The following is a 27059-nucleotide window of genomic DNA, read 5'->3' on the forward strand; positions in this document are numbered from 1 at the left end:
TTACCCGACTGAGCCACCCAGGCGCCCCAGTTGTTTTCTTTTTAATAGATACTGAATTTGACCTTTTCTAAGCACCCCAACCAAAGGGATAGTCTACCATTCTATCCATGGTGTAATTAGTGGAAATACACATGTTGACCCATTATGAGAGTTTAATTTTATTTCTAAACTCAAAATACGAATGTAGGTTTGTAACAACAAAAGGCAGGAATGGGTCTCCTATTGACTAGCTTGTACCTTGATTACAGACCCATCTGCTTCAAAAACAAATATGGAGATATCTGCACAGAACCTGGAGTATGTCATACCTAGTTTGAATACAACTTGATTTTATTTCATATGAGATATGAGCCCTGGTATCACCACCATTATCTTCCAAAAAGAAATTACTAAGGAAGTTCTTGAATCTCTTGTTGTCTTTGGAGGGCTTCAAATAGAGAAGCAGTAACCATAATACCTGAAGCAGGTAGATCATGTAAAGGGTTTAAAACAAACTGCTTTAGGGGCGCCTGGGTGGCGCAGTCGGTTAAGCGTCCGACTTCAGCCAGGTCACGGTCCGGGAGTTCGAGCCCCGCGTCAGGCTCTGGGCTGATGGCTCAGAGCCTGGAGCCTGTTTCCGATTCTGTGTCTCCCTCTCTCTGTGACCCTCCCCCGTTCATGCTCTGTCTCTCTCTGTCCCAAAAATAAATAAACGTTGAAAAAAAAAATTTTTTTAAAAACTGCTTTCATATCATCTTACGATTAAAATTTTCACCTTTTGGGGGCACCTGGGTGGCTCAGTTGGTTAAATATCTGACTGCGACTCAGGTCATGATCTCACGGTTCGTGGAGTTGAGCCCCCCCCCCCCATAGGGCTCTCTGCTGTTCAGATCCTCTATTTCCCTCTCTCTCTGCCCCTCCCATGCTTGTGCATTCTCTCTCTCTCTCTCTCTCTCTCTCTCCCAAAAGTAAACATTAAAATTTTGTTTTCTTTCACCATTTTATGTCACATTTGTTTTAAAACAGTATTAAATACCACAAACACTGTAAAAGGATAGCTAATGACTCACGCTATTAGGTACCAGGTAAGTTCAAACAGAGAAAATAAAAACCAGGAGTCAGTGTCAGATGATTTCAGTATGAATAATGCTGCAATGTTGAGATTTCACTACTGACCAAAATCAACGTGTTAGGGAACCGCTGTAGTGTTTGGTTAGGTAGATTTTCTACCTGTGGAACCTGCACACATTTGCTCTAAAACTGTCAACGAAGGGATTTTGGTATGGATGATATGAAACAAATAGAGAGAGATCTTTTTCAAAAGCTCTAAGGAGCACACAAATATTAAAGGAATTTTGTAGAGTATGCAAAAAAAAAAAAAAAAACCCAGAAAACAGAACATTACCAGCAGACCATAATATAAAATTAGAAATTAATCATAAAGCAGGGCACCTGGGTGCCTTAGTTAAGCGTCCTAGTCTTAATTTCGGCTTAGGTTATGATCCCAGGTTTGTGGGATCTAGCCCTGTGTTGGGCACGGACTGACTGTGGAGCCTGCTTAAGATTCTCTCTCTCCCTCTGCCCCTCTCCCCTGCTCGCCCACTCTCTCCCCCTCTGTCTAAAAACAAACAAAAAAGAATTAATCAGGAAGCCAGTCGAAACTTCCAATAATGAATGGATTGAGGAAGAGTTAGTGAAATTGACAAAATATTTTCACCTGAATTGCCATATATATGCACATGTCAAAACATACAAAACGCAGATGAAATGTTTACTTGAGGGAGGATTGAAAATTAAACTAAGCAATCAGTTCAAAACATTGGGAGAATAATAGTAAATTCAAAGAAAGTAGAAAGAAATGATAAAAAGCCTGTGTGAAAATTAATGACAATGAAAATAAATAATAAAAGCAACAAAACAAAAAGACGGGCATTGGAAAAGAGTCATTTCCAACCTCTGGCCAGATTAATCATGGAAAATAAAGCAAAAATATGTTGTGTGAAATAAATTGGACCAAACTTCAGATAAAATAGTGTTAGAAGAATGAAATGTTCTATATACAAAGGCATACTATAAAGAGTTTAAAAAGAATTAGATATACATATACAACTAGGTAAATCTAGAAAAATGAAAACTACAGAAGTATTCCTAAAGTATGTTACTCTTTGTATAAGTATATAGAACATACAAAGCAATAATTTTTTTTTTTGAAACACAAATGTGCCAATGGTACAAAAAAACATGAATAAAAAGGTTACTCTTTTGGGCAGGAAAAAATGAAATCAGAAAAGGGTACCAAAAAAAAAGCCTAACGAATACAAGATATATATACATATACATATACATATACATATACATATACATATACATATACATGTTAATGCCAGGTTGTAAGCCCATGGGTATACTTTTCAATGCTTGAAATGTGTAATTTATTTTTTTAATGTTTATTTACTTTTGAGAGGGAGCACGCACGCACGAATGGGGGAGGCGCACAGAGGAACCGAAAGGAGCTCTGGGCTGACTGTAGTGAGCCAGATGCAGGGCAGAACCCAAGAACTTCGAGATAATGACCTGAGCCTGAAGTCGGATGCTCAACCAACTGAGCCATCCAGGCGCCCTGAAATATTGTGTAATCTAAAAAAACTCAAACTATATGAAATCCTGTTTAGTTCTTTTTATCTCTCAGAGCAGTTTTCAAAGTGTGTCCCTCCCACCTGCCCTTGCCCCATCATCTTCAGCATGTGCACTACCTGAGAACTCGTTAAAAATGCAAATTTTCAGACCACACCCCAGACCTACAGAATCAAAAACTCTGGAGATGAGGTCCAGCACTGTGGTTTAACATATCTTCCAGAAGACTCTGACCCATGCTTAAAGTTTGAGAACCACTGTCTTAGAATTACATTTGTCTAAACTTTGGCTAAGCACCCCCAGACATCACCATCACCTGGGGCTGCTTGTCAAAAATGTAGAATCTGATTTCATAGGTCTGGAATGAGGTTCAGGAATCTGCACTGTGTGTGATAAAAGTTAAAACCACTGTTTCCGAAGGTAGGTTTTTAGTGACTGTTCAATGAGCAATCCACAACCTATAGAAAACACTAAAGGGAGGAAGAAAATGCCTCATTCTGTTCCACTCTCCACCCTTGTTCACTATGTCTCGGCCCCACTGTAAAGGATGCTTCAACCTGGCTAATATACACAAAGAATGAAGCCTGAGTTTCAGCACTCTGTGCATTCTGTTCTAATGACTAACCAAAAGAGCGTCCTTTTAAACTTCAGTTTTGGAAAATGGTTTTAACCATTTTCCACCAATGACATAGTTGAACTTTTAAAGCGTACTCGTAGTTTTATCCCATTGTTATTTTAAGGATATACATATATATACTTGTATGTGGATACAAACCCTTGAATGATGGACAGAAACTTTTAACCGGGGTCATCATGGATACATGGTTCTTAGAAGGGGAGGCTGAAGACACTTTTACTTTTCCTTTAATTTCCTCGAACTGTTAGAATTTCTTGTCACCTGTATTGATTACTTTTACATTTACACTATTTCACTGATTCTAAAGTGGTCTTCCTTCATGTTTAAACAATCCTGAAGTTGAGATGTTTCTTACAATCAACAGGTATGCCACAGTTTAAACACTGGCAGCATTTTTGTGTGGGTGCTTTGTAGTACATAAATTAAAATGAGTCTTTTTTTTTTTTAATGTTTATTTATTTATTTTGAGAGCGAGCCCAAGCAGGGGAGGGGCAGAGAGAGAGGGAGAGAGAGAGAATCCCAAGCAGGCTTGGCACTGTCAGTGTAGAGCCCCATGTGAGGCTCCAACTCACAGTGAGATCACGACCTGAGCCGAAATCAAGAGTCAGCTTAACAAACTGAGCCACCCAAGCACCCCTAAAATGAGGCTTAAAATCGATGGCATCTTAGGATGTATGAAAAACAGTATAAGTTAGGGAGTGAGGAAATACATAATTTTAGGGGTTCACTTCTACTCTTGGATATGTTTTCCTTGGAGAATTGAATTGGAAAAGATTTTTTTAAGTAACTATGTACGAGTTATTCAGTCATTTATTGAGCGACTTCTATACACAACAAGGTCCTGTCCTCTGAGAACGATGGGAGGAATATAGGAAACGAGGCAGTCTCCTCTCTTTTCTCCTAGTTTAAGTGTCAGGGCTCTCACTGGGGAATGACACTCTCAAAGCGAAATTCCCTTTTTAGAAAGCTTAAACCCGACCAATGACTCTCAAGTAGTTTTATCAACCACATAGTGCAGAACACGCCCGCACAACGAAGAGGCGAAGGGGCTGCGGGTGAACTTGCCCGGAAAAGGCCGGCTGAGGGTAGCCGTTTCCCGCGGCGGTCTTTAACACCCACCAGATCTGCCTGGGCAGCCAAATCAACCGCGTGCTCCTCCCCGCCCAGCCCCAGCCGCGACGTCCCCCGGTGTCCGCCACCCTGCGACTCGAATTTGGCCGAACTGCGCCAAACTCCCGTACAATCTTCCCAGAAAGCGCGAGGGATGCCTTCGGAGCACCCGGGCCGCCCTCGGGAGGCAGGCGCCGGAGCCGTGCCGGGGGCGCAGGGAACGCGCAGCGGCCGCGACCCCGGGGGAGGCTGCGCAGGTGCTCCAGCGCCCGGCGGGGCGGAGAGCGCGGTCAGAGGACAAAAGGTTGCAGCCGTGCGGGGCGGGAGCGGCGAGAGGCCGCGCTCGGGCGCGGCCTGACGAGTTCCCCTCGAAGTCAGTCCGCGAAACCGTAAGTGCCCCACGCAGGAAAAGACTAACTTCAGCAAATAAAGGGAAACGAATTTGTAAAAATGTCAAAAAATCTGCCCAAACAGAAAGGCTCCTTCTCATTAGGGGCTACCTTGTTACTGCAGGATAAACTTTGCAGTCCACTCTCCCTAAGTTAAAAAACACGAGTCACTTTGAACCTTTCAGCTAAAGACCCAGTTTCCGAAAGGGCAGCAGCGCTCGGCCTGAAGGGGGGCGCTTTGGCTCGGGTCGGGAAGGTGTCGGCCGGGGCCGTGGGGGCCGGCGCCCCGGGGCGCATCGCTGCTCGGAAGTTCACTGCCGACGCCTTTGCTCCCCAGGAGGGTCATGAGAAGCCAAGGCAAAAGCTCCCGAGGCCGCGCCGCCCTGTTCCGAGGACCCCGCCGGTCTGAGTCACTGAGAGTTTGTCGGGTCAAAGGCGCCCGGAGGAAAAACTGTCTCGGTTAGATTCCCCCGCCGGGCAGTGGCCGGCTGCCGGGACCGGGGCAGGGCGGGGCGCGCGGTGCGACGCACCGCGAGAGGCTGGGTCGCCGAAGCCTGGGACAGCGGAGCGGCGGCCGAGGGGCTCACGGAGAGGGGGAGGGGAGCGTGTGGCGGGCGGCCAACGCCTGGACGCGCACACTCGGCGCCGGGGGGCGCCCTTCCCCGCTCGTGCGCCTTGGCTCCTGCGCGCCCGGGTTCCGCCCCCCGCCTCCGCCTCCGCCTGCGCCCTCGGAGAGCCACCGCACACGCCACCAGACACTCCGGCCAGTGGGGCGACGCGGAGCGTCCTCCCTCTATCTCCGGGCAGTGAGCGCTCTGCCCGCCCGCGCGTGCGCCCCGGCGGGCGGCTGGACCCCGCGGCGAGAGGGAGAGCGCAGGGAACCCGAGCCGCTCGGAGGCGGGGCCGTCTGCCCGAGCCGCGCGGAGCCTCGGGACAATGGGGCCGCGGCGGCTGCTGCTGGTGGCCGCGGGACTCAGTCTGTGCGGCCCCCTGCTGTCGGCCCGCACCCGAGGCGGCAATTCCGGTGAGAGCTGCTCCGGTATTCCCTCCCTGCTCGTTGTGGGCCCGGCAGCCAGGGCCCCCGCGGGAATGGAGCGGGCGGGAGAGGGGACCGAATGGGTACAGGCTGCGCTTTCCCCTCGACGGCGGTGCCCTTGGCCGCACCCTTTGTCTCAGGTTGCTCCAGAAGCCAAGCAGCTATTTGAGCTGAGATCCAGAGTCTCCCCCAGTCAGATCCCGGCGGGGATTATGAGCCGTGCTCCTTTGCACTTGGTTTCGGAGGATGCAGCCTTCTGGAGACGTGGTGTTGGATAGGGAGGAGGAAGAGGTGGTCACATTTTCCTGGGGGAGCTTGAGGCCCCTGGCCCCTCGTTGCTTTTGTTGTCACCGTGTGACCCGTTTCTCCCAGGACCGCCCCAAAAAGAACGGGTCTTGGGTTGCTCCACCAGTCTACGTTCTGGCCTTTTCAACATAAAGTGGAGAAGCGCTCCCGCTGAAGTTTTGCTTTGCTGGAATTGTTTCTCTTGCACATATTACGGGCGAGGAAAATGGTGTAGAGAAAAGCTAAGTACTGGGGACTTTTAGTAGAAAATCAATATCAGCAGCTTCTGACACGGGCCGTGTGTATGGGGAGGTGCTCATGGTGCGGAATGTATGGTGATAACAGGATAGCCACAGGAAGGCAGTGGTAGCGGCCTCAGTGATGGTGCTGGTGGCTGGGAGGTTTTGTTACCCAGAACCCAGTCTTCCAAGTGAGCTGAGGAAAGAGAGATCCTCTCCCCAAAACCTGGCTCCCTTGGACACTATGGGAGTTCAGTATTTCTGTTTCTGGCATGCTGCAAGGAGGAGGTTGCTTACCAGAATATAATTCTCACCATTAGTGTGTATTTTTAAGTATCTGGCTACTTGACCAAATAAATGTATTTTCCAAACTCCCCTCACCCCTAAAAAGCAGGACAGAGAAGTTGTTTTTAACTGATAAAGACACTAGTTTGAAGCTGAGGGGGGAAACAATGTTTCAGGTTCTTCATAGCGATAGTACTTCATAAGATTTTAGCCCCCTCCCCCCCATTTTTTTTCATGTACAAACAGATTCTAGCTGGATTTCTTATGGGTGACAGATTGAGTATTTGACATTGTTTTCACACTGGAACCTAGTGTAGGTGCATCAGGAAAAAGGTGGTGGGGTGCCTGGGTGGTTCAGTTGGTTGAGCATCCTACTCTTGGTTTAGAGTCAGGTCATGATCCTAGAGTTGTGTGATCGTGCCTCTGATGGGGCTTCTTACCAACAGGATGGAGCCTGCCTGGGATTCTCTCTCTCCTTCTCTCTTTGTTCCTCCCCTGCTCGAGTTCTCTCTCTCCCAAAATAAACAAATAAACCTTAAAAAAAAAAAAAAGAATAAGGGACACCTGGGTGTCTCAGTTGGTTAAGCGTCCGACTTCGGCTCAGGTCATGATCTCACTGTCTGTGAGTTCGAGCCCCATGTTGGGCTCTGTGCTTTCAGTTCAGAACCTGGAGCTTGCTTTGGATTCTGTGTCTCCTTCTCTCTCTGCCCCTGCCCACTCACTCTGTCTGTCAAAAAATGAATAAACGTTAAAAAAAAATTTTTTTTTTTAAAGAATAAGAGGTGACAAAAATAGTGTTTTCTCTGCTCTCCGTCTTTGCTCAGGGTGAGTTTGGACACGGTGCTTTTGGGAAAAATAAAAGCTTCAGATAAAGGCCCAGTTTTGCAGGAGCTAGCCAAGCTGCTGTGGATAACTGGCATTATCTGCTGGGGTGTTTGAGGAAACATGGAGAACTGAGCGTTGTGTGTGGTATTACATGTGCTGTATTATGTGACTTTGTAATTATTTTGGGACAAGTTGTTGAGAATACAAATTGTTGTTTGTGATTTGGATGGTAGTGTTGGGGACAAGTTTATACAAGCGCTGACCCACTGTAGTCACCTTTCCTCACAGTGGCCTCGGGGGAAGATTCTTGGTCTCTGTTAAGGAGTAAAGTTAAGGCTGCTGTTTGTGCTCTGCTTTCTTCCTTATGAACTGAGAAGATGCATGCTAAGATGGGCTAGCCGGTGTGGGCGGATAACTGAACACACACACTGGCTCATTTGTCTACAGTGGATTCTGGAACCACTTGGGGAGGGAAAGAAGAAGGGACGCCGAGGGAGGAAAAGGAGCTCAGGCTAAGTGTCCTATTCCTTGTCAGACCCTGGGTTGGGAGGCATTTGCACTTCAAAGTATTGGGGCGCCTGGGTGGCGCAGTTGGTTAAGCGTCCGACTTCAGCCAGGTCACGATCTCGTGGTCCGTGAGTTCGAGCCCCGCGTCGGGCTCTGGGCTGATGGCTCAGAGCCTGGAGCCTGTTTCCGATTCTGTGTCTCCCTCTCTCTCTGCCCCTCCCCCGTTCATGCTCTGTGTCTCTCTGTCCCAAAAAAGAAATAAATAAAAACGTTGGAAAAAAAACAAAAACAAAAAAAAACAAAAACAAAGTATTACCCTGTCAGAACACTTGGTCAAGGCAGATGTTTATCCCGTTACCATTCTGAAACTAAGGCTCAGAGACAGTATACTGAAATTCCAAATGGGGGAAGGGGCCCTGCATGCAGGAAATAAGTGGGGCCTTGTCTTTAGAGAGTTTAAATCACTAATAAAATCAACTAAAAATAGGTCTGCTTCTTCTTATCACCGTTCACAGGCAGCTCTAAAGAGTATCTGTCATAACCGGTTGTATGTGATCGGAGGAACTGTGAGACCCCAGGCATTGGCAAGCCCTCCAGGCTGGCCCTGCCCACCAATTTGAGCTTTCCTGAAGCTCTTGGGACTTTTTGTCCCCACTCTTGTTGGCATTTCCTGCACTGTCACTATGTGGGTATCTCATCTGTCCAGTTAAGATTATAAACTTCCATTTATCCCCATGGAGTCTAGAACCAGTGTTCATTCAGCCGACATTTATTGAGAAATTCATGAGTTCATTAGCTGGTTTACTTTCCTTTGCCCATGCGATGTAAGTGACATGACTTGCCTTCATTAAAGAGAGCCAACATCCAAGGGGCGACGTTTGTAAATTTTGTGAGGATCTGGAGGGTGAAAGGGTTCGAGAACAGCTGACGGTGACCATGGTAGAGGGGATTGGGTGGAAGATTCTACATGCTGCCCAACTGCCCAGAAGGTCAAGCTCAACTCCTTAGCATAGAGTGAGGTGCCCCTCCCCTTGCAGGATGTGTCCCCAGCCTCTATCCAGCCTCCTCTTTACATAACCTGTTATATTACCTATATTTCCCCCAGCCCCACCCTTCACTTCCTCCTCCAAGGAGCTCTGCTTTCTCTGGCTTCTATCCCCCTGCCACTCCCTCTGGCCAAAATGCCCTCCCTTACACCCCACGTATTCACATTTAATTAAAAACAGCCACTCTGTATCAAGCACCTACTACAGCAACATCTTGCTTAGGTTCTTTACATACACTTTCTTGTTTATTCCTTATGACAGTCCTTTCAGTAGATGTCATCTCCATTTTACAGGTAGGTAAACAGACCCCAAATGGTTAAGTCACAAGTCTAGCAAAAAATGGATCTGGTATTTGACCACAAGCCTGTCTTTCCTAAGTTCTGGCTTTCTCTATCCAGCCCTTCCCCCAGCCCCCCTCCCCATAGAGAAGAAGCCATCCAGACCCCCTGTAGAGAAGGGTAACTCCTAGGTTCTCCAGAAAACCTAAAGCGCAAAGTCTGCACCCCATTGGTCTGTAGCCCAGGCCTAGCACATGGAGGTGTTTAGGGAACATTTATGCTTAGGTTGTGGTATCCTACCATTTACTTTTGCAAACATGTGATAAGACAGGCCATAAATGCATCCCTACTCATGAATATGCTAATTAATTGGCTGTTACTGAGAGACTGTGATCTTAAGCCTAAATAAAAGGCACAAAACTGGACACTGATTCTACCCTAAGCAGACCAGAAACCTCTGTAAGATTGAAAGCCAAATTTCTTATGAAAAGCAAGTGTCGCCTTCTACTCTAAAAATCTACCTAATTTCTTCCTTCTCTCCCTCCCTCCTTCCCTCATTCACTTTTTTCATCCCCTATGCCTTTGACGTTTATTTTTATAGGACATATAGAGATATAGGTTCCCCCTAAATTAGTCCACCCTTCCTTTGTGTGAGGGAATGTTTCTGAGGAGTGGGGGCCCCTTCTCAGGAATATTCTCATGTCCTCTCTGCTGGATGCCTTTGCACCCCTCTCTCCATCTTTCTAATTCAGTATTTCTCAGCCCTTTATGTCTAAATGGATTGGTGTGCTGTGAACCCTAACTTGCACTTTCTCACCAGCTCTGAATTTGCTCCTTTTCCAAAATGCTTCTGGCCAGCCGTCCTCCCACTGCCCTCCCTGCCCCTTCCCCCTCCCTCACTCTGTTCATCTTTGTCCTTGTCACCCTCACACACTGGACCTCAGCTGAGCCTTAAGTGTGTGCAGTTCCACAGAGACAATGGAATCCCCAAGACCCTTGGTTTCTAATCTTCCCCGCTCTCCTCTGTTTAGACACACATTCCTCTTTTCCCTCAGAACTCCATTTTCTTTCTTTCCTGTATATTTTTAAATTGAGGTAAGGTTTACAGAGTGTTAAATTAACCCCTTTAAAATATACAGTTTAGGGGTGCCTGGGTGGCCCAGTGGGGTAAGCCTCCAGTTCTTGATTTCGGCTCAGGTCATGATCCCCCAAGTTGGGCTCTGCACCACAGTAGGGAGCCTCCTTGGAATTCTCTGTCCTTTATGCCCCTCCCCCACTCGCATGTGCGCGCGCTCTCTCTCTCAAAATAAATAAACATTGTAAAAGATAATAAAGTACATAGTTTAGTGGTATTTAGTATATTTATGATGTTGTATAGCCACCATATCTGTCTAGTTCCAAAATATTTTCATCACCCCAAAACAAGCCCCTTAAACCCCCTTCTCCGCCCAGCCCCTGGCAACCACAGATTTGCTTTTTGTCTTTGTGAGTTTACCTCTTCTCTGCATTTCTTTCTTTCTTTTTTTTAAAGATTTTATTTTATTTTTTAAATAATCTCTGCACCCTACTGGGGGCTCGATCTCACCACCCTGAGATCAAGAGTCACATGCTCCACCAACTGAGCCAGCCAGGCAGCCCTCTTCTCTGCACTTTGTATAAATAGCATCATACAGTATGTGGCCTTTGGGTTCTGGAGGCCTCCCCTCTCACTAGTTTTCAGGAGTGTGCAGGCTCCCCTGTGCTGTGCATACTTAGGAAATCATTCAGGAAGAGTCATGAGGAACCACAGCCGTGGTTTATTTTTTACTATGAGGCTGGTATTGGTTTCAGCATTCAGAAATTTGTTTATTTCCCTATTTTGAGGTTTCTGTCATTCTTCCTTTTGTCTTCTCTTGCTTATACCCAGAACTGTCAGAGCAAATAGCTCTCCCCATGGGCCGAGATTGTTTTTTCTGGGTATGAGCGTCCAATTCCTCCAAACACCCTCTCCCACACTGATCCTGTGATGGTATTTGCAGAAACCCTCTGAAGTTACAACCTCCTTTTCCTCCACCCCAAGGCATCCGATGAAGTTTTGTCACTTCAAGGCCATTACAGGCCTTTATGCATTCTTTATTTACTTTCAAAAGAACCAGCCTTTTGACCTAACAGGAATAACCTGTAATTTGCACTTGAAAACAAATTTACTTAATTTTAAGAAAGGACCTTATGTAATCTGTATTTCAAGTCCATGATGAATTAGAAGTCAGGTATTAGAGTATTGTAGAATAGTGTTTTCCAGTATTTTCTTTTTTTTGCTAACAGTAAAGACTAAGAAATACACTTTTTATTGTGACACAGTAGTTGTGTGTGTGTGCAATAAATATGCATGGGCAGTTGTGTATATACATAGACATGAAATAAAAGTTCTCCTGAACTATACTCACCTTTACCATGTGCTATGAAGTCCAGTATTTTCTACAGTATTCTACTTTTTCAAATGCTTGTTAAGCCTTCTAAATTGATTTCATAACCATTATCAAGTCTCCACCATCATGTAAAGCATAGTGTAGCAGGCTCAGTGAATTGTCCCATGGTTAGCAGAATTGACAACCTTACTTGTTTTGTGAGAAGAGTTTGCTTTCCACGAAGTGCTGTTCATGATAGTTTCTGTCACAGTCTAGAATCCACGTTGTCTGAGTTCAGGTTTACAGACTGCAGTAGGACTTGGGCGGGTTTGGGGACGGAGACAGCTTAGTACCAGGAGGAACTGATTATTAACATCTTTTAGAGTGAATTAGTTTTCATTTTAGCTTGTTTTTATAGAGAGCAGTGTTCCCAGGACCTGGAACTCAGGGCTTCTAACTTTTGTGACTAAACAGGCCGGAGGAATGGGAAAAACCAGGGAATCAGAATTGTTCCCAGAGAAGCCTGCTAGTGTCCTAACCCCCCATGTCAAGCCCTGGCCTCCAGGAGGCTCCAGCCTAGGACCCCACATGCTTCTCTTCTGTCATCTTTGTGCCTGTTCTAGCCTTGAGTGCCCCCACATTGAAATTTTCTGGTTGCTTTTATCTTGCGTTCCCCTGTAACTCCTCTCCCAGCTTCATCTTAAGTTTGCTCTCCTGTGCTTCCAGCTGAGTCCCTGCCCCAGGGATGTGGGATAGAAGGGAAAGCAGCCCCTGATACTGGCAACCTTTTCTAAACCTTGCAATCAGTGCCTACCTTATTCTACCTTTAATTCTGCTTTTCTCATCGCAGAGACTTTTGTTCATTGCTGCTTTTGCTTCTGCCCTATCTTGAACACTCTTTTAAAGATTAGTTTTTCTGGAATGCCTGGGTGACTCGGTCAGTTGGGCATGCAACTTTGGTTCAGGTCATGATCTCACAGTTTGTGAGTTCGAGCCCCGCATCAGGCTCTGTGCTGACAGCTTGGAACCTGGAGCCTGCTTCAGATTCTGTGTCTCCCTCTCTCCCTGCCCCTTCTCTGTTCACACTCTGTCTTTCTCTATTTCAAAAGTAAATAAACGTTAAAAAAAATTTTTTTTTCAATGGGGCGCCTGGGTGGCGCAGTCGGTTAAGCGTCCGACTTCAGCCAGGTCACGATCTCGCGGTCCGTGAGTTCGAGCCCCGCGTCGGGCTCTGGGCTCATGGCTCAGAGCCTGGAGCCTGTTTCCGATTCTGTGTCTCCCTCTCTCTCTGCCCCTCCCCCGTTCATGCTCTGTCTCTCTCTGTCCCAAAAATAAATAAACGTTAAAAAAAAAATTTTTTTTTAAAAAAAAAATTTTTTTTCAAGAAAAAAAGATTGGTTTTTCTGTTTTGTCCTTGAACATCTCTGTACTACAACTGATGTGTCTGTGAGAACTAGGTTGTTAGCATGTGATTGGTGTGTAGCCAAGGTCAGCAGGACTCCTGAATTCCCAAGCAGTGATCAAGAACATCATCAATTTAAGTTACATATTCACCTGGTCATGTACCGTCTGCTCTAGTTACAAGGAAGGGCACATTCATTTGTTTGCTGAAAAGGTTAGTGGAAAGTAATTATACTGTTTTAGGAGTAGGTCATAAATCTCAAGTCTTATTTTTTTATTATTAAGTTAGAGAGAGAGAGAGTACAAGTGGGGGAGGAACAGAGAGAGAAGGAGGGATGGAGGGAGAGACAGAGAGAGAGAGAATGAGAATCCCATGGAGGCTCCACCCTGTCGGCGAAGAGCCTGATATGGGACTTGAACTCATGAACCGCGAGATCATGACCCGAGCCGAATCAAGAGCCAGCCACTTAACCACCCTGGCACCCCTCAGGTCTTTTAAAGAGACAGGGTAATGCGGTATGGTTCAAAGGGTATGAGCTTCGGAGCCAGGAAGATCTAGGTTCAAATCCTGGCTCCTCTACTTCCTGTGTGACTTTGGATTAGTTACTTAGCCTATCTCTGCCTCTGTATATTGTCCATACAACAGGGATTATAATACTTATCTTGTAGAAATGTTAGAGTTACATGAGGTAAGTTATGAAGTACCTAGCACAGAGTAGGTGTTCAACACATGTTAAGTGTTTTTCATAACAACTCCTCCATATTCCAGAAAAGCCTTTGAGGAGTTGGTATTGCATGAATTCATTAAATGTAAAACAATGTTCATTTACACATTCATGAACTTTTTTCCCTTCAAGACTAAAATAAAAGGAAAACAAGCAAAAACCCTTGTCCTTAGTTTCTAGGAGTAAGTAATTATGCATACAATATTTGTTGTTCCTTTTTTTTTTACCTTTTATTATGAAAACTTTCAAACATACCCAAAAGTGAACAGTATAATTATTCCCCATATTTTGTTTTACCTACACCTCACTTTTCTTCCTCCCCAACTAAACAATATTAAAGCAAATCCCAGACACATACATCATTTCATCCACAAATGCATTGACATATATCCTCAGAGATAAGAACTCTTTTTTTTATGTATAACCATAACACCATTATATCACCTAAAAAAATGAATATCAATTTTTTGATATCATGCACTATTCAGTCAGCATTCAGATTTTGCTGATTGTCTCATAAATGCCTTTTTACAGTTGTTTTGTTTGAATCAGGATCAAACAAAGCCAACCGTTGCATTTGGTTGGTATGTCTCTTAAGTCTCTTTTACTCTGTAACTGTTTCCCCTCTCCTCCTTTTTCATGGCTGTTTATTTTTCAAAGAAACTGGGTCATTTGTCACAGAGCCTCCCCTGCCCGCTGGATCTGGCCAGCTGCGTCACATAGGGTTGGTTGTTCATCGTGCCAATCTGTCGCCTGCATTTTCTGTCACATGGTAGGTACATCAGCAGGCTTGATCAGATTCGGGTTTGGATTTTTGTAAGACTAAATCGGCAGTGGTACTGTGTACTTCTGATGCATCTCAGGATTGCCTCTCTTTTTGTGATCGTGAGATTACTCAGTAGGAGAAAAAAAGAATGAAATCTTAAAAAAAAAAAAAGATTACTCAGCCAATTCAGGCATTTGCTTGCTTGCTCCGGTTGTTATGAAGTTTTCTATCCACCTCTCATCCAGTGGCTTTAGTGACCACTCCTGATTAGACTGAGTCCCTTTTTTCACCAAGAGCTTCCAAACGATGCTTTCCTAAATCTGTTATTGTTTCTGCGTTTGTGAGCTGGAATTATTTTATAAAAAAGAACCTTCTCTCATTGACTGTTTTGTTTCCCTGAAAATACAATTTATATAGAAAAGGCAGGGTAAATGCTTGAATCTTGCTTTTATTTACCAATTTTTGTACAGGGTCCCCTATTTCCTCCAGAGGTGACCAAAAAGGTTTCATTTTCCTTTGAGGATCATTATGAACTCCTGGATCTTAACATATATGACCTATTTCAAATGTTTTAAGTCACTCTTGTCATTCATTATTCTTTTGGTGGTCAATTGTCACACCTTGGCCAGTGAGAGCCCAGACTCCAGAGTCGAACCTGACCCTAATATTCTTTTTTTTTTCACCCTAATATTCTTTAAAGAATAGAGATTCAGCTAGTGTATTTCTTACCCCACATCTGGAACTAGCCATTTCTTTCAGGAGCTCTGGTTCTTTATATTGGAAAATGGTGTGTATTTGCATTTGAGGCAGTGGAGTATTCCAGTAATTTTGCTGTTTGTCATTTGATGGAATTAATATGTTTCTGTTAATTTTCCATCATCTTCTTCTCTACTTCTCTTTAGTCTGTAGTGTTGATTCACTTGTGGAGAAGTGCAGGGTACAGCTGTCCTGCTCTGTGTGGGAATGTGGGCAAGGTCCTGAGACTTCTGCTTTGCTAATTCCTACAAAGCAAAAGCCCTGTAGGCCGGAGCTCTGAGTCAGAACCAAGGCTGGTGCTTCAGCGGAGGCTGGCATGGTGTAAATTCTAGGATCCCAAGGGACCTCGGTACCGCATCTAGTCACCACTCTGCTTCCACGCTAGATCTCATCAAAGATAAATGAAGCATGGCCTGACTTTCTCCAGAGTTAGAGAGTCCATATTTAAGCATTTAGCAGTGTGCTGTATTGAACCACAAAACGACTCTAGGGTCATGTAAGAGAAACCTAAATTGAGTGAAACTTAGCAAGGAGTATGAGAACTGATTTTAGGACTTGAGCTGCTTTTTGTGTGTGTTTGAAACCATAGCTTAACAACAAAACCACAGATGAATTGAGAGAGTGTTTGGCACACTGACAGGCGCTTTCTCCTTGACCTGTGAGCTGTGCCAGGATGGGAGAAAAAGGGAGATACTCAAACTGAATTTCAGCCTAAGGGGCTTGAGTTAGTTGGATATGTCTATTTATTTGGAATTGGTTTTGTTCTTTCTTTGATGCTGTTATATACTTAAATCAAAAATTTTTTTCCTGACATTTTTTAATTCCAGAAAAACCAAAATATCAAACCTATAGTAGCAAGAAAAGGTGACGCCTTAGGTAATGATATTTAATCAAGGGATTATGCATTCCTCCTGGGCTCCAGCCTGTAAAAATGTCATGTCTCAGTGGGTATAATGTTTCCGTTATAAACACCATACTGCCTAAAAAGACCTAGCCAGGGAAGAAATTTTTTTAAAGCAAATACTTAATGCCAGAGTACTAAACATAGAGTAAAACCCAACAACAGTTTTATTTTCAGATGAAGAGATAGTGTCTAAGAGGCTTAGTTATAAGTGCTCAGTGGTTTTCAAATTATGTCATTCCTCTAGGTAATGTCTGAATTCATACCTGTCTGTGCGGGCCTGTGTGTGTGTACTTTTTCCCTCCATGCATGACGGAAGTCCTTAATCAGGCCAAGTTTCCAAACTGCAGAGTAAAATTGTGTTATCTTTAGGTTCTTCTGGGTCAGCTTTTTTTTTTTTAAGTTTATTTATTTTGAGAGAGAGAGAGAGAGAAAGAGAATATCCCAAACAAGCTCCACACTGGCAGCACAGAACCTGACATGGGGCTTGAATTCACAAACTATGTGGTTGTGACCTGAGCCAAAACCAAGAATCGGAAGCTTAACCAACTGAGCCACCCAGGCACCCCGGGTCAGCATTTTTAAGGACACTTATCTTTGTGGTATTAAAATGCCAGAACCCATTCATTCTTTTCCTTCAGTTCTGACTTATTCGTTATGACCCCGAGGTAGCCTCACATCCCACAGTTCTTAGTGGTGTTAGGCCTCCCTGTGACTGGGTCAGTATGCACACAGATTAAGTTAGATGCATCACAAAGAGAAGAAAGTTATACTTCCGGAAAAGGCTGTGAATTTGAAATTTGATTTGCATCTCTGAATGCTGGGGCTATATACTTTACAACCTGTTCATGTTCCTCATCACACTGAAAAATTAAATATTGCTAAACAGTAGGGAAGAGGTGCATAGATTCCATTTTAATTTAAAATAATTGAGAGTAGGGGCATGTGGGTGGCTCATTCACTTAAGCATCCGACTCATGATTTTGGCATAGGTCTTGATCTCACAGTTTATGGGATTGAGCCCCACATTGGGTTCTGTGCTGGCAGTGCAGATCCTGCTTGGGATTCTCTCTTCCCTCTCTCTCTGCCCCTCCCCTCCCCATGCGTGCATGTACTCTCTCTCTCAAAATAAATAAGTAAACTCTAAAAATAATGAGAGTAAGCAAACAATTGTGTCTAAAAGCAAGCTTCCCTTGAAGTGAAAGGAGGATGATATTAATTTCTTACATTGATTAATTTTTATAGTTTACAAAGTTACCACATGTCCTAATTCACATGGGATGCACCTGGCTCCAGATTTGTAGGCCAGACAGGTATATGAATCCCATTTTTATGATTCTGAGACTGAGTTCGGAAAGGTTAAGTGATTCCTGACAGAGCCAATATCAGAAGTCAAATCTGGGAATAAAAGCCAACTTAAGGAGCGCCTACCATGTGCAGGATGCTAGAGATTCAGATATTCGTAGGAATGGTTTCTTACCCTTGAGGAATAATCGAGACATACATGTTTCCTCAGAAGCTCATCCCTGGAGACATTTGTCCTTCCTGGTGACAGATCTCCCCTTCACGCCAGGCCACCCCTTCACCCTCAGGGGCCCCCTTAGGACCTTGCTGAGGTAGCCTCACCTCAACCTTTCACCTCCAGTCCCTGTTCTCCTCTAGCTGTGCTCCTTGTTTTGGAAATAGATGCCAATCGATGGTATTTTATTTTCTAGTTCTAGAATTTCTGTTGGTTGATTTCTTTGCTGATAGTTCCTATTTTTTCATTCATTTCAATGAAATAGTTCCCTTTAGTTCATTGCAACACATCCTTTAAAATCCTTATCTGCTAAGTCCAACATCTGGATCATCATGGGATTGGTTTCCACTGATGATCGTTTTTCTTAAGACTGGGTCACATTTCTCTGATTCTTCTTGTGTCAGATGATTTGGGATTATATCCTGGACATTGCCATTCTACAGACTCAGGATTTTGTTTTATTTCTCTGAAGAATTGTGGTGTTTTTGCTGTAGCAGGCAATACATTTGGTTGGACTCAAACTGCAAACTCTCCATCTTGAGCAAAAAGGCCGCTTCAGCTCTTCTGTCTTCAGCAGGGCTGCTTTTTACACTTACATGTACGTGATTCCAGAGTCAGCCACAGGCCAGGGCAAATGCACATTGGAATTTAGGACTCCCCTCTCTGACTTTTTTCCTTTCTAGAATTCTCTCCTCACTTGCCAGTGACTAGAATGGCCCTGAACTCTGTCCTCTGGTTCTTCAGGCCGGAAACTGGGTTTTTTATCTCAGTTTTAGCTATCTTCTGTGCCACTGATTTTGGCCTTCCCTCAAGCTAAACAGGAAAGTCCAGAAAACGAGAAAGTCACTGGACACCATCCTTTCTTTCAATATTCATTCCTCCTCTCCCCAGTACTACCTGATGAACCTAAATGCCTTCAGGTCATTGACTGGAGGGAGGCAGAAGGTCAAGAGTTTGTAATTTTTATCTAAGGGATGGTTGGGTCCGGTGGGACACTATCTCTTCTGTTACATTATGCCTCTCTCTGTAAACGTTTGTTTGCGCAAAGGGTCCACCACTGAAAGATGAGAACAAAAGTTTGACAGTTCACTGTATTTATCAATTTGTAGCCAGATTTTAAGTCTCTAACATCACTTCTCAGGGACCTGCATGTCCAGCCATTGTTGAGGCCACTTTCAGTGATGGACGCTTTGCCCTTCTTCCTCTGTGGTTTCTTTCCCAGTTGTCAGCTTCCCAAGGCCCAACAAAGGCTCTTTGTCCATGTCTCCTGAATGGCAGAATTTTAGCCGAAGCTCTCCAGAAGGAACAGCTGGTGGAGTTCCAGCAGCTCAGTGTGGCCATTCTTTGATGAACACTTTCATTGGGTGCTTTTGGTAGAAGATGATGGTAAAAGGAGGAAGTCTGCAACTGAGCCTTTATTTTGACTTCTGGTTGACACTCAGAAGAGCCTGGTTAGCCTGGCATCGGCGTTGATGCAGGTAGCATTCTGGAACTCAACTGAGGAAGGCCATCAGCCCAGAATATCTGCTCCTCCACAGACCTGCTCAGGAAGGAGAAGGAAGATGACCTAGGTGGTGTGCACCTTGTGGTTATATTAGAAGATGACCCGAAGGACTGTGGTTTGGGTCCAAATGTGATGAGACATTTGGGACATCCTACTGTATAAACAAACTGAAGATAGTAGAGGAAAACTCCTGTCACATGGACAATGGCCATGGAAATGGGAGTCCTCAGTCCTACTCTGAGTTTGGCTCTAGCTCCATAACTGAGGAAGTCCCCTTGCCTTCCTGCAGATGTTTCCATTGGGAAGGATGGGTTTCAAGGGGTGTCTGCAAACTAAATGGAGAAAATACACACATGAAGGCCTGTGGAGGAAAACAAAGTCATAGAGCCTGGGAGTGATTTGTTTATAGAGACGGCAGGTAGTGTGGAAAAGAAGTCGCTGCTGTTTTCCTTCACGTCAGGCCCTCATCCTTTCCTGATGCCTTCAGGGTATATCTCCGAAAACATATCATTCCCCTCTGTCCTTATTTTCCCCCCTCTGTCATTCTGAAGAGCAGAGTTTTAAGTGTTTGCTTGTGCCAACAAAAAATGCTGTACGGTATTCTGAGTCCGCTAATTCCCTGATACGATCTGTAACCCATTGTGCATTACTTGCTCTTTACCACTCTCCTAGTAAGAACACAAAAAATAAAAATAAAATGTACTCTCTAGTTTGCCTTTTTAATTTGTTCTCTCTTTTTTTTTTTTTTTTTTTTTTAAAGAGTCAAAAGCACCCAATGTTACCTTGGACCTCCGGTCATTTTTTTTCAAGAACACCAACGACAGATTTGAACCATTCCCACTGGAAGACAACGAGGCGAAAAACGGAAGTGGGTTCCCTGAAGACAGATTAAGCTCCATCAACAGAAGCCATCCTCTTCAAATACCGTCCTCTCTGCCCATCTCGAAAGATGCCTCAGGATATCTGACCAGTGCCTGGCTGACGCTTTTTATACCCTCCGTCTACACTGGTGTGTTCGTCGTAAGCCTTCCTCTGAATGTCATGGCCATCCTCGTGTTCATCCTGAAGATGAAGATCAAGAAGCCTGCTGTGGTGTACATGTTGCATCTGGCCACAGCAGACGTGCTGTTTGTGTCAGTACTCCCGTTCAAGATCAGCTACTACTTCTCCGGCACTGATTGGAAATTTGGGTCCGAGATGTGTCGCTTCGTCACTGCAGCATTTTACTGTAACATGTACGCCTCCATCATGCTCATGACAGTCATTAGCATTGACCGGTTTTTGGCTGTGGTGTACCCCATCCAATCCCTCTCCTGGCGCACTCTGGGAAGGGCCTCCTTCACTTGTTTGGCCATTTGGGCTATGGCCATCGCCGGGGTGGTGCCTCTCCTCCTCAAGGAGCAAACCACCCAGATGCCGGGGCTCAACATAACCACCTGCCATGACGTGCTCAATAAAACCCTGCTCGAAGACTATTATGCCTTTTACTTCTCAGCCTTTTCTGCTGTCTTCTTCTTTGTACCGCTGATCATTTCCACAATCTGTTACGTGTCTATCATTCGATGTCTTAGCTCCTCCGCCGTTGCCAACCGGAGCAAGAAGTCCCGGGCTTTGTTCTTGTCGCTTGCTGTTTTCTGCATCTTCATCATTTGCTTTGGACCCACAAATGTCCTCTTGATTGTGCATTACTCATTCCTTTCTCAAGATTCCATGGCAGAAGCCACCTACTTTGCCTACCTCCTGTGTGTCTGTGTTAGCAGCATAAGCTGTTGCATTGATCCCTTGATTTACTATTATGCTTCCTCTGAGTGCCAGAGGTACCTCTACAGTATCCTATGCTGCAAAGAAAGTTCTGATCCCAGCAGCTATAACAGCAGTGGTCAGTTGATGGCAAGTAAAGTGGATACTTGCTCTAGTAACCTCAGTAATAGCATATACAAAAAGCTCTTAACTTAGGAAAAGGGACTGCCAGTTAGTTGAAAAGAAAAGATTAAAAAAGTGAGTAACCTGAGGATTCTATTATTCCTTGCCAAAAAGGTATTTGTGATCAAAAGCAACACATCTATAATTTGCATGCCTCTTTCCTATGAGAGCCATTAATCATATGTATTAGTTATAGGAAAAGATAACAAGAATAGAAAACAGTGTTATTCCAAGAGTATTGCCAGTGCTACAGTAATAACTGAATGTCATTTTTTTATATATTTATGTGACTTACTATGTATGTGTGTATGTGCATACATACACCACACACACGTGTTTGTATCATTTGGAGCGCAGTATAGAATAGGCACTTTGAAACCCTGTCTTTTTCCCCCCTAGGAAATAAACCCTAGTTTTCTGATTTTATGTGCAACGTTTAGGTTGGTGGATGAACGTCTGAAGATGTTCATCAATAGGGAGGGATTCCGTGGTTTGGACTCATACAGCTTTTGCAAATAAATGTGTTTTGAAATTGTTCAACAGCAATGTTTAAGTTATTAAGGGATAAGACTTAGCACTATCTGTGTGTAGAAAAGGTTCTACTGTTTTTCATTTTAAACGTATCAAAGTTTGAATTCTTTAGATTATGAAAACAGATAGATGTCTCACGCCCTCTGTATGTAAAGCAAAAATGAGCATAGGTCCCACGAGTGACCTTAGGTTGGCTTTCAAAGCAGCCTGCCCCGGAAGGAGGACTCCAAGCAATAGATACAAAGCAGGGCCATTTCAGACACGGACTGGTCACAAACCCTCCAGCTGAGCCTCCCAGAGATCAGACCCAGGGCCACCACCGTTACTTTCTCCTCCTGCGGTTCCCACAAGGGCTGGCTGTGAACTCTGTTGTCTATTAGAATTTGGCAAAGTAGGTTATACTATCCCAGGAGATAATGAACATAAAAGACTTTTCTCTGCCCGTTTTAAGAATAGAGAAGGAGGTCCCATTTACTTCCAGCAATTATCTCACAAGGACCATTCTCAGATGGAAACACTCATGGAGCAAACATGAACACACGTTGTGTGCTCTGGGCACAATGATGGGTGCTGGGCATACAGAGTTGACTGCGACTGAGACCTGCCCTCAAAAAGAACGAAGTAGACCAGTACAGGGTGTGGTATGTGTATGATAAGTAAATATGTCCTTATCTAAAGAAGCTTTTTTAGCCCAGTGTAACCATGCAAGTTTCATACCAGCAAGGATCGTCAGTTGAAGAACTTTGAACATTTTGGGCTACTGTTTCCAATGGTTATAACTTCAGATGAAAACATAACACAATACAGGAATTACATTTTTAAAAAACAAGTCTTCCGTTCTACGCTGGTTGAACACTATTTATTTACAAATGTTTTCAAAATTAAAAAATTTTTAAAGAATCATTTATGCTAGTTTGATGAGAAATAATAGGAGAAATTAAAACTGACTTTGAAATCTAGGAAAATTATTCTTTTCTTTCCATTTACTTTTTTTTTTAAGAGTTAATGAGATGATTTTAAAAGCATTTTTTAACCCCATGATTCGTATCAAGTACAGGAAATCCTCATGGATTTGACAAAATAATTTGAAAATTACTTTGAAATGTATATTTTTTCCTTATGGAGCAATGTTGGCCTTTTAAACAAAAAAATAAAACAGTTTCAAGGCAAATGTTTACCTTTTCAAAAGAGCAAACGCTTTCCAAATGCCATAGAATAATTTACATGAAAGAGCATAATGTAAGGATAAGCTAACATCGATTTTATTTTTTTAGCATGGGTTTTATTAACTTAGTTACTATATTTTATTCAACTCAGTGGAGATTGTTTATTCAGTCTGAAATATTAATATACCTCTGACTTTATATGACTATCATTACTATGTTATCATTGTGTACTTATGTCATTGTTTTTATGTTTTCTGTTTTTAAAAAAATGTATATAACATATTAATAAACATCAAAGTTTGCTTGGTATTTGTTTGGAATAGATTTTGACTGTATCTACCAGGGTCCTGGCAGGAAGGCCAGTCTTAGGGCTTAGCTGAACAGTATTTAATGAAGAGGCGATGTGCATTGATGTGGACAGGGTCAAGGGAACCCACAGGGGATGATGAAGCACCCCAGGGGCTAGCAGTTCGAGGATGCCTTTACACCCCCAGGTCTAAAGGCGGTGGAGGAGGGAATACTCTGACCTTTCCCTCAACCCTCTGACGACTCAATCGTGGTACCTCCTCTCTTGCTTCTGGTCTTTTGGCTGTTGAATATAAATGTGGAAAATTTGAGGTTATACTTAAGAATGTAAGAAATCGTTTTAAATGTTGGCATATCCTTTAGGAAGTCTTGAGCTCTGCGAGCAAGTGGAAAAAGTTAAGCAGTGTTTATGACCAAGCTTTTTAAGTGTGTGAGGCCTGGACCCTCCACTAGAAGCTTATCTTCCCCCAGGTGTCATAAAAATTAAGCGGGAAAACAGTCATTAAGAGTAATTTCCTGGCAGAAGTGACATCGCTGGGTGGCTGTTTCTGGCAACATTACTAGACCAAATGTGTGTAGAGAGTAACTGACCACAGGATCAACCTGTGTTTTATGAGCGAGGTGTGGTTAAGTAAGCCACAGTGCACACAGAGAGAAGAAATGCTTCAAGGCAGTGATTCTGAGTCCTTGAGACCTTTTTAGGGGATGTATGAAGTCAAACCTATCTTAAAACACTAACGATGTTACTTGCCTTTTCCTGCTCTGGTTTTCTCACTACCATACAGTTGAGTTTTCTGGAGGCTGCATGACACATGATATTGCAACAGCCTGAAAGCAGAGACAGTTAAGAAAATCTGACTGTCTATCAAACCAGCCATTAAAGAAGTTTACAAAAACAGAAAACAGTGCAACTCTCCTCAGAAAATCAATAATCGTTTGGGGAAGAAAATTAAAAAAAAATGTCACAGATTTATTGTTATTTCCAAGTGAAAGAAATCTTTTCAAACGTTCTCCATTTTAATGTCTAATATGGTAAATGTTGGTGGGTAGAATCAGTGGTTTGCTGTTGATCTCCGGAGAAAGAAAAAAGACCCAGATTTGTAGCATTTGCCTGTTTCCATAGTGTAAATGCCCCCTCTCAGCTGCCAATTTCAAGCTTCCAGTGGTTTAACAGTTGGCTTCAAAAATTCCTGAGTATTGAATTCTGATACAAGCTGACTCCAACACACCACTGGATATAACCTACTTAAGTGAAAAATCTTTAGGGTCCTCAGTAATTCTTAAGTGTATCAAGGTATCCTCAACCGAAGAAGCTTGAGAACCCTGCTCTTATGCAAGATTTGCCAACTTTATTGCCTTCAAGAAGACAGAAATCAATCCTATTCAGGGGCGCCTGGGTGGCTCAGTCCGTTGAGCATCTGTTGGTTTCTGTTCAGGTCATGATCTCAACGATTCGTGAGTTCAAGCCCCTCATCGCGTTCGGCACTGACAGTGAGGAGCCTGCTTGGGATCTCTGGCTCTCCCTCTCTCTGCCCCTCTCCTGCACATGCTATATACATATATATATAAAGACAGATAAATCTATCTATCTATCTATCTTCAAAAAAAAAAGAAATTAGCCATAATTAGAAAGCACTTATAAGGGCAAACAGTTGGTTCCCAGCTACCAGCCACCACATTGAGTTTCTGGCAGCCTCACAGCTGAGGGGGTCAGCCCCTTACAGCAATGGCAACTGACTCGAGGCAGCAGGTCCAGTGTGGCTTAGAAGTTAGTAAGCTTTGTGTGAGGTCTGTTTTGCAGCCAGCTGCTATGAACCACCCCTGGCAGCATCACTAAAGTGAACATCAGGCTCCATACTTCTTGTCATGGGGCCTGTTGGTCTTCTGGAAACACAGAAAACCAGAGGTCAGATTCAGAAGCATCTTGGAATTTAGATAACACAGTATGCTTTTAACCAGCTGGCTATATGCTCACAACTTCAGGAAATGACTCATAAGCACTGTGGAGATTAGCTTTGAAAGCTGCATTTATAGCCTGAACACATCAGGTGGTGGCAGGGCCAGTCTGCCTCTTTTGCCTATTTTAATAACCGCAATATTGGGCCTTTTTAGCATGCTGCTGTGTGACCCATGCAGGGAAGTGAGAACATGAGCGAGGGTGGGATAGGCAATACTATGATGCATTTAAGAACAAGACCCTGGGATGCCAGCCTGGCTCAGTCAGTAAAGCATGAGACTCTTGATCTCAGGGCCTGAGTTCAAACCCCAGGTTGGGCTTAGAGCTTACTTAGGGGGAAAAAAGACCTCAATTGATCAGCATGTTTTTGCTGTTTAGCTGCCTATCCCAAGATATATAATTGCTCTTGAAATTGGCCTACATGATGCCAAAAAAGAATTTATTTAATGTGTCCCTGATTGCCAGGAGCTAACCGGGTTTTGGATTTAATCATAACATAGAATGCTTTGTCAAGAAGCATGGATTTTGAAGACCTCAAATCTTAGCATTTTAGCACCTCTGCCTTGTTAGAAGGAAGTTTTGGAAACTTTAGGTCAGTTCTCATCTCTGGCTGCGCATAGAGTCATTGGAGAGCTGTTAAACAATTCCATTGTTCAGTCCCTACCCTTGACCAACATGAATCAGAATCTTTGGGGATGGGGCCTGGGCGTCCATATTGTTTTCAAGCTCCTAGGATATTCAAACATGTAAGCCAGAGTTCATGCCACTGCTTTAAGAGAGTGCTTCTTGGGGAGCCTGTCCAGCTTCGTCAGTAGAGTGTGTGACTCTAGTTTTTGGAGTTGAGTTCAAGTCCCACACTGCACATAGAGCTTATGCTAAAGAAAAAAAGAAGTGCTTCTTGGGCACCTGGGTGGCTCAGTCGGTTGAGCATCCAACTCTTGATTTTGACTCACGTCATGATTCTGGGGTCGTGGAATCAAGCCTCCGGTCGATGAGCATGGAGCCTGCTTGGGATTCTCTTTCTCCCTCTCTCTCTGCCCCTGTCCCCAGTTTGCACGTGTGCTCTTTTTCGTGAGTTCTCTCTTTCAAAAAAAAGTGTTCTTTAAAAGTGCTTCTCAAATTTAACATGCATTCAAATTATCTGGGGATCTTCTTAACTGCAGGAGGTCTGGGGTGGGGTCTGAGTGTCTTAACAAGTTCCCAGTGATGTTGACATGGATGTTGACATGATGGTTCTTTGGACCGAACTTTGAGTACCAGGGCCCTGAGGCAAAACTTGACCATGTTGGAGGTCCAGGCACTCAAAAACTTCAATTCTCATATTCTTAAAATCATTTTCTGAGACATTTTTTTTTAATCATGGTAAAATTGGGGCAATTTTTAATGTAGCAGCAGCATAAGTGCTTGATCAAAATTTGTTTTGGGCGCTATCTTACTATATTTTTTTCTCTGCTCTTGGGTGCTTTCCTAGGGGGAAGATAGCTTAAAAGGCTTTAATCTCATACATAAAACCATTTCACAAGAGACTGGGGATTTAGAGTGGCGACTCCGACCCTCGTTTGTAAAGATAGTGCAGGACAGATAGCAGCAGCGCCTGGTTACCAGGAAGAAGATGTGTTTCTTGTCTCTGGGTCTGGCTGAAAAATGGTGACCTCAGGGACATGCTGGGGTACTAGTAAGCATCCGTAGCTTCAGTCTTGATGGTGCTGGAATGAGTGGCTGTGGAAACTCTCAGGCAAATGAGTCAGTCCAAGCGTCATCCTGAGGGAATCCATGACTCCACTGTGCCTGGGAGAAAACAAAGGTTTGGGAGGTCAATTCTAGTAACATGCATTTGCAGCATGTACCATAAACCTGGGATAATTTCTTCATTCTAGAAGCCCTTTTACAAGGTGAAGAAAAAACTACTGAAGGATGAAAGAAGAACTATAACTTGTATGGGGAAAATGTTGTATCTCAGCAATAAT

The 27059-nt window shown here is 43.8% G+C and overlaps 1 protein-coding gene across 1 annotated transcript; it reads left to right on the forward strand.

Annotated features, from left to right (window-relative positions):
* Positions 1–5501: 5501 nt before the first annotated feature.
* On the forward strand, positions 5502–23138 carry F2R (coagulation factor II thrombin receptor). Its single transcript, XM_047088166.1, has 2 exons — positions 5502–5773; positions 19970–23138. The coding sequence occupies exons 1-2, from the start codon at positions 5686–5688 to the stop codon at positions 21163–21165; spliced, it is 1284 nt and encodes a 427-aa protein (XP_046944122.1). The 5' UTR covers positions 5502–5685; the 3' UTR covers positions 21166–23138.
* Positions 23139–27059: the final 3921 nt, after the last annotated feature.

The sequence above is a fragment of the Lynx rufus genome, unplaced genomic scaffold (genome assembly GCF_022079265.1).
Source record: "Lynx rufus isolate CCGP_SWC_20201006 ecotype Redwood Valley unplaced genomic scaffold, mLynRuf1.p SCAF_1, whole genome shotgun sequence".
Classification (NCBI taxonomy): domain Eukaryota; kingdom Metazoa; phylum Chordata; class Mammalia; order Carnivora; family Felidae; genus Lynx; species Lynx rufus.